Here is a 7,767-nt window from a genome sequence, read left to right on the forward strand (position 1 = left end):
GTTGTTAAATGATAAAGGTAGTTAGATTAATATTCATTGTAGATGGAACAATTCTTTACTTGATCGCAAACGTTCAACTTCAAACCTTTTTTCAAGCTCTGCTGGCTAAATAATCAAGGGGACAATCGCTATTATGACGCACACAATCAACGTGTGAATCGCTATTATCTCGTAATTAATTACCAGGTCAAACAATCGCTATTATGATGCAATGAATCCACGTGTGAATTCCTACTATTTCGTAATAATTATGCTGCTTGGCTGAGGAAAACATCGTAAATATACAGCAGTGCTACTTCTGGAACATATTTAGGTTGTTTATTACCGCCTACATTGTTTAGAAACTTTAGAGTAGGATAATATCGTCTGTTTAGCCCGTTGGTTGTTCTTTATTTTCTAAGTAGCTAACTTTGAATGTGTTGCTTTGCCTTTGTACGACGACGCGCGAAAAGGCTAAACTACGACGCACATGGACGTTAAACTATGACGCACGTAAAGGTCAAGTAGAAAGCACGTCGCCTCGAACGAACGATTTATATATCGGTCAATCTTGCAAATACGCACGGGGAAAGGATCAACGCGTAACACTGACGTCCAGCGTTGAGCAAGCGTAAAATAACGTCAATGAAACGCCGAAGTGTTATGACGTCACGATTGTGTTACGTCATAATAGGCTCCGCCTCTGCACTACATTTCAAAACTCGGCGCCTATGGTTAATTACACATTTTTTGCACAGGGGTTTCATGACAGACTGCAGCATGTTAAAGAGCAAAAATAATAGAAGCTACCTTCAACTAGGTACCACTCTAAGCTAGCATTAAACCAAATAAGTGTAAAAATAATGTTATTAGTTGTATTTTTAAATAATCACTGCATAATTTGCACACAACTACAGACTGGAATGAAATTGGTAAATTTAACGAACAAATTTAATAAAAAACAACAAACTTACAGGGTCAACAAAATCCATGTTCAATCCATAACATAACTTTGAAACCCTGGATGTGATTTTGTCAAACATGACACGCTCTTTCCGTCCATCTGAAACCATTTTTAGATAAATACACACATCAAAATATGGTATATATATATAGAGTGACATGTTTATGTATGTAAACTAATACATGTTTATGTAAACTAATACACAAATATAGAGAAAACTAAGTTCACATACCTCTTTTGTAGACGTACATCTTTTTTGCTTTGAAGATCTAATTTCACACTCAAAAACAAACACAAATCTGAATAATAAAATTAAATAAAAAGTGTACATTATCGTTTAACAATAAATATTCTATAGGAAATATTTAATTAATAAAACGGCCGACGATGATTCTGTTGTAACCTTAGTATTAGATACTATAAAAATGATGTTAAGCCCACTGGTATATGATTCAACTAACGTTACTAACCTATGAAATGACGTATTCTTTGAACAACAACTTCTTTATATGAACGAATGACTTGCTTTCCGCCAAAACGAACGTACTAACACAAAATTTACGTCAAGCATTTGGCTCCAAACATTTCGCGCCAACAAAAAGCGGGAACTTTTCGTACTGTCACGTGACAAAACAAAGTTACGAAAAAGAGTCGGGCAAGTCTAGACATGTCTGCGTTGGCAAAATTAATAATTAGTAGATATAAATATCACATCGCATATTACATTTAACCAATATACTAAAACCTCTGCCTATTACATTGGAATGTACCTTGAGTTTGCTGTATTTGTTAGCAATTGCCAATTACCTAAACAGTTTTAAGATATCTATGTAAGTTTTCAAAATCAGCTGTTTCAACTGTGACGTCATGTTCCGCATGGTTGAGTTTCGATATAAACTTCTTTCGTTATGTTGTCACCGCTTCGTGAACTTTTACGAAATTTAAAAGTTGTTCTTGCCAGTTCATCACCTCAACGACGTAAATTGTTGGAGCAAATTGTAAGTTATCAGCTAAACATTCTTTAGTTTAAGTTAAGCGGAGCAAAACAAATGTCTAATCGTTTTGGTCAGGACACCTAACAACTTTTGCTCTAACCCAGGTGTCACTAATTGCTTGTTAAATTTGTCACCCATATACATAAAAAACAAAACAATATAAGCACCCACAAAGTTTTATGTGGTGGTATCTCGCAATCGGACAGGAAGTTTGTAAACATAACACCTTAATAATTACATTTAATATGATTTATGAATGGATTTCTTCACACACTCTTGAAAAACCCTTTACATATAAAACCTGACAATTACACACCTATCTAAACATTAGGTCGTTATGGTTGTTCCGGTTGTTTGTATTACAGTCACTCCATCGCCAATATCTACAATAACACATTGGGTTACTTTTTAAAAATACTTTCGGCTCGATGCTGCTACCATTGTGGGCGTATGTGTCCTTGGGCAAGACACTTAATGGCAATTGCTCCAACCCAGTGGTCACTGAAGGGTTGTCCAAATTATCGGCCATACATAAAAAAATATTAATCACCCACAAAGTAACATACATGGTAACTCGTAAGTTGGCACGAGGTGTTAAACCCGTGTGATAACGACTGTCGTTTTCCGGCCACGCGGGGATAAAGTTCATACTTTTTGAAGTAACCACAATAAACATGACATTTATTTGCAAACAAATGTGAGTGAAGTAACCAATAACATAAATACTTATTATTTCATGTTTATTGTTTTACAAAAATTAGTGAAAACATCACTTAGCAGGAATGTAGTTTCACACATATGATTAATATACCAAATTACTCCAATCCAGGAACTTTCGTTTGATATATGTGCTTCACCCTATGACGAAGAAGCAATTGACAAAACATCTTTTAAAAACCCCAAAGATTATGTGAAGTTGTTGGCACATGGTAAAGCTTTGGAAGTCGCAAACCAACACAAAGAATCAACGGAAAAAGTTTTGATAATTGGGGCAGATACCGTAATTGTAAGTTACCAATATACCAAGAAATGTTTGATCCATGAGAAATGAGACTTTTTTAAAAATAGGTTGCATTCTTATTCCTAAACACATTCTGTGATCCGAACACCAAATTTAACAGACCCGGTTTTTAACTGGCACTCTTTCCCACACCTTTGATTCATAGTGTGTTTTAACAACTAGGTTTTTTTCGTTGATGGCCTTCTCTTTGTTTTTTTTTTATAAAATAATATGAACATCGCTATCGTTTTTAAAGAGATAAATAGAAATTTGATCACTATTTTTTGTTCATAATTATCTTTTTTACCAAATGTTTTTTCAAATTTGAACATTGCTATGGTTAAATAACAATTATATTACTTGATTTATTTTTATAATATTTTTTTTACCAAATGCTTTTCAGATTTTTGAGAATAAAATTATTGGGAAACCTCATACTGCACAAGTTGCTGTCGAAACTTTAAACAAGTTAAGTGGAAAGTCTCACACAGTGTGTACTGGAGTTTCAGTTATTTTGGTTGAAAATGGAGATTTTAGCGAAACTGTTTTTCATGAAACAACACAGGTGGAGTTCGGAAAACTATCCAAAGAAATGGTGCAGAGTTATGTGGATACTGGAGAACCATTGTGAGTATTAAATATCTCACTTATATCGATTACTTGTCAATTATTATATAAATACACCAACAAACCTTATTCAATAAAATATGATTTTTTTATATTTTCGTGTTTTTAAAATATAAAACTGATATTTCCAAAACTTAAGCAATATTTATTTTATTTTCGTGTATTTAAAATGGAAACACTTTGTATCCCAAAAAATAATGAACACATAAAACTAATATTTTGAAAGCAAAACCATCAACAATATGTGATTGATTTGCTAGAAACAAAGCTGGTGCTTATGGAATCCAAGGTCGAGGAGCCATGTTTGTCCAGAGAATCGAAGGTTGTTATAACAATGTAGTTGGACTTCCAGTTTATAAGTTGTGCAGTGAACTTACCAAGTTTCTTGATAATAAAACTAAAGAGTACAATACCCACTAGCAAAGAAAATGCATTAGATAAATGAAATTTGAAATTATTGTAGTATTTTACCTGTGATCATTGAACGCTTGAAGTTGTTGAATTTACAATTTTGTGTCTTATTAAAAAACTGGAAATGGCATCTGCCACTTTTTGTGGACAGTCCTCATGCACTGCATGGCCACTCTTGGGTAAAACCTGCATTGCACAGTTGGAAGCTTTATGTAGAACTTAAATTAACAAGTAGTGGATTTGCCAAACCAACCTGCATTTGAAATTTTCCTTGCATTTGTCCAATGGTGAGTTCTCTATCCAGTCTATCAACGGCTTATAAACAATAGAATTAGAGCATGTTTTGTGCCAAGAAAGCATGTTTTATAAACTGTATAATCAGATTATGGTTTCCTGTTGTGTCATGGTTGCAGCAATATACATGTTTGCACTTAGCCACGCTGTTATATAGTGGTAGCAAAATGTTGTTTATGTGTTGTGTCACAAGCCATTACTGATACATATTTGGATGGTCATAAATATAAATACACTAAACATACAACTGAAATGACATTTTTTAACAGTGTTTTGCAACAAAGTTTGTAGCATGCACAGCTTCCGTTTACTGTCTAACAGCAATTTAAGAAATGTTTGAAACAAATTATCAACTTCCTCTGCCTGGTTACAGCATATGTAGTTAGAAAATCCAAACGGTACCAGTTAGTTACACACACTATATTAGTGGAATAAAAACTTACCAGCAAGCATAAGTAGCTTAGGAGCTGTTACAGAGAGGAAGTTAGTTGAAAGCCCTTTAAACCAGCCTTCCCAGTACTGTGCGCTTGCATTTAAATTTGTTCTCCACGTTAGTCTTCCAGGCGTTGGTAAAGTTCTGCGCAAAACATCAGACGTTGTGCTTAATAATAATAATAATAGAGGTGCATTCAGGCTGATCGGCCACCTTCAGAGTAGTCATAGAAAAGAAAGAACAGGAAAAGAAGTTTTGAATGGCGCACTGGGAACAGTAATGATTGTTTGCTTCCTCCGCAGTTAGGGATTAACCATCAACAATACAGTGAGTTCAGGGAAGTAAAGCGGCTGTCAGCTGCTTCTGTGCGCACGCTGTGTTCGCATAGCGTCAGCTATTTCGGGTCTTGTGCGCGGTTATATTACGAAAATCATTAATAAACAGTTGCGTGACTGGGTGTTTCTGACGTCAGTACACCGCAATACGAAAGAGGTGAGATAAAAATGGTGCGTCGTGTTTGGACAGTAGGATTCATGACGCTGACGTAACGCATCGACCAATGTATCACAACGGCGTATTAAAGCGTATTGATCCAGTTACGCTGACCAGGTGGTAATAACCAGCCCACGAAAAAGAAGGCGGTCCGGTTAACAGAAGAATCATTTTAGCACAGTCAAGGTTCTTATGAGAAAATTCAGCAAGTAAGAAAATTGTAACGATTCTTAGAAACAGTATCGGTGTTAGTTTACACGAAGTTTTGTTACCGATAGTTGGTATAGTATGGTGGGGGAACATGGGGCATCTTTAGTACATTATATTTAAATATCCTGATCGTGTTTTAAACGTTGAACAGCGTTCTATAGGAGTCCTGAAGATACGATTTTATAATTCTTTAAATGTTCTTTGTTTACTACCAAATGGGATAAGAAAATAGAATGAAAATGTGTCCCATCTTTCCCCACCCTACTATATAAAGTTTAAGCTGGCCTTCAGTGTACAGACGGTAATGTTTATATACGGACTCAGGGTACGACAATTATTATACAGTAAACGCTGCAGTAGGCGTGTCATTCGCGTTTGTTGTTGCGGACCTAATTGGTAACTTAAGGACCAATGACAGCACGTAAACGTCCGAAGTTGTAGAAAAGGTACGGAGTCCCCGGGGCGACGATATTTGCACCCGACACGCACGTTTTTAGACGGCACGAATGTCTTGCAATTACCAAACCCTTTAACACTCTGTTCATATATATATATATATAACAGAAGTAATACCGAGGTTAACCAGGACAAGTTATGGATATGGGCGGTGTATAGAAAATTTCTTACTCCAGTCAGACACTGCAAGTGACGTAATAAATCCGTAAAGCTACCGCATATTTTATAAAAACAGTTCCTGGAAAGTAAGGAAGTCAGGAAACCTCAGCGTTGCTATTTTTTGCGTGACCGGTTAAAACCGCACGCAGTATAAAGAATGCGGTAACTGGGACAGGCTTTTATAAAAATGACGTCACGCCCTATGATAAACGCAGTAAACATCGACCTCAGTAAACAAAAGTGAATGGCTGAACCTACTTTTAACCGAGCAAATACAAGCGTATACAAAGATGACGATGTCGTATATAAATGCAATAAACAGTTTAATGTTAGTAGTAAATCCAACACGATTTTTGGAACGAAGACTCGATTTGTCAACAGTATTAGTGGTTTTACTGCGAACCGCGTGCCGTGTGTAAAATCGGATTAATTTAAAAAGAGGCGAAAAACGTGTATTGCTTCATGGAGGGTTAAGGCAAAAATGTCAAACGTCCGTTCATGGTAAAACCTCGCGTAAATGCTCTGTATTCAGATGAAAAATCCAAATCCCCTTTAAAGATATTTATGCATCGCCGAGTATGGTGCTGTGGGGTAAGATGGGACACCTTTAGCACATAATATCCAAATACCCTGGACGTGTTTTAAACAAGTAACAACAATCAATGGGAATCGTAAGAATACTGGTTTATAGGTCTTTGGAAGTTCTCTGTTTACTGCCAAATGGGACGAGAAAATTGAATGAAAAGGTGTCCCACCTTCCCTACCCTACTATACCATCTTAAAGTTATAAAACAGAAACTGCTGCCGTTTCGTTATTTGGTTTCTGATAACGCTGTTTGGTTTAAAGGTTGCGTAGTCTGTTAATTTCGGACAAAAGCGTGAGTCAGCCTAGCGTGCGTCTACAATACTTGAGTAAGTTACTTTAATTACTATGGTTGTGCAATTTGCTCGAAATCAATGATATGACAACATTTACTCGGTTTTAAACCGCCAGCAGATACTCACGCTGAACCTTGTACGTCATCCTCATTATTTGATGGTGCATGGCTCGTTTCTCCTACAGTTTTCAATCTGAAAGATAATTACGGCTATAATAGGTTATGCTTTGGATATTTAACAAGAGTTGTTTACATTTAGGCAGATGTAGTACTGTGGGGTAAGATAGGACAGCTGTAGCGCATAATATCCAAATATTCTGATTGTGTTTTTAAACAACTAAACAACGGTCTATGGCAGTCGTTAGGATACGGTTTTTATTTCCTTGAATGTTCTTTGTTTACTACCAAATGTGACAAGAAACAAAAAATAGAACGAAAAGGTGTTTTATCTCCCCCCACCCTATTATATCAATGTAAGGCATGTTATTTGACACGTATAGCAAGCAAAGCAGCTCAATACGTTAATATGGCTTGTTTGTAAAGGGAGTGAACACACAGCGGTTGTACAGACATTGCGTAGCTCAATCTTCTATACAGTTGATAACATTTAAACAAAAAGTGTTTAAAAAAGTTATATCAAAGTTATAATCATTCTATTTAAAATCTAACAAGCGATATGCTTCTGCTCATTTTCGGAGAAACATAGAGGTTTTGATATCACCAGTATAGCTATACTACCTGAGCATTAGTTACTATATGCTAGTGGTTTGAAGTGTGTGTATTTCAGACTATGTGAAAGCAAAGATAGTTCGGTTTTGACTACGTAAAAAGTTGACGGTGATGATTTGTCGGATGATTCTCGGTTTTGA

The 7,767-nt window shown here is 35.9% G+C and overlaps 3 protein-coding genes across 3 annotated transcripts in view; 1 reads left to right on the forward strand and 2 right to left on the reverse strand.

Moving 5' to 3' along the window:
- Positions 1-1,590, reverse strand: part of LOC100183856 (ribonucleoside-diphosphate reductase large subunit) — a gene marked incomplete in the record, with an annotated part of 5,424 nt that extends 3,834 nt beyond the window's left edge. Inside the window, 3 exon segments of the mRNA XM_002126510.5 lie at positions 954-1,042; positions 1,176-1,242; positions 1,414-1,590. Of these exon segments, the coding sequence (XP_002126546.3) occupies positions 954-1,042; positions 1,176-1,194 (108 nt within the window).
- A 211-nt stretch (positions 1,591-1,801) lies between these two features.
- On the forward strand, positions 1,802-4,523 carry LOC100186236 (septum formation protein Maf-like). Its single transcript, XM_026840468.1, has 5 exons — positions 1,802-1,941; positions 2,768-2,944; positions 3,342-3,565; positions 3,826-3,981; positions 4,037-4,523. The coding sequence occupies exons 1-5, from the start codon at positions 1,852-1,854 to the stop codon at positions 4,047-4,049; spliced, it is 660 nt and encodes a 219-aa protein (XP_026696269.1). The 5' UTR covers positions 1,802-1,851; the 3' UTR covers positions 4,050-4,523.
- The window catches only part of LOC100176026 (protein phosphatase methylesterase 1-like), a 16,592-nt gene continuing 12,516 nt past the window's right edge, over positions 3,692-7,767 (reverse strand). The window contains exons 8-12 of the mRNA XM_009859384.3: positions 7,026-7,091; positions 4,714-4,847; positions 4,230-4,291; positions 4,037-4,162; positions 3,692-3,981 (exon numbers count right to left, since the gene is read on the reverse strand). Of these exons, the coding sequence (XP_009857686.1) occupies positions 4,043-4,162; positions 4,230-4,291; positions 4,714-4,847; positions 7,026-7,091 (382 nt within the window). The 3' untranslated portion in view covers positions 3,692-3,981; positions 4,037-4,042. The remainder of the gene's footprint in view (positions 3,982-4,036; positions 4,163-4,229; positions 4,292-4,713; positions 4,848-7,025; positions 7,092-7,767) is intronic.

The sequence above is a fragment of the Ciona intestinalis genome, chromosome 2, assembly GCF_000224145.3.
Source record: "Ciona intestinalis chromosome 2, KH, whole genome shotgun sequence".
NCBI lineage: Eukaryota > Metazoa > Chordata > Ascidiacea > Phlebobranchia > Cionidae > Ciona > Ciona intestinalis.

Coding starts and splice junctions, on each gene's coding strand:
- LOC100186236 (XM_026840468.1), top strand. CDS start 1,852: ATGTTGTCACCGCTTCGTGAACTTTTACGAAATTTAAAAGTTGTTCTT. Junction 1,942..2,767: donor GTAAATTGTTGGAGCAAATT/GTAAGTTATCAG, acceptor ACTCCAATCCAG/GAACTTTCGTTTGATATATG. Junction 3,566..3,825: donor GTGGATACTGGAGAACCATT/GTGAGTATTAAA, acceptor TTGATTTGCTAG/AAACAAAGCTGGTGCTTATG.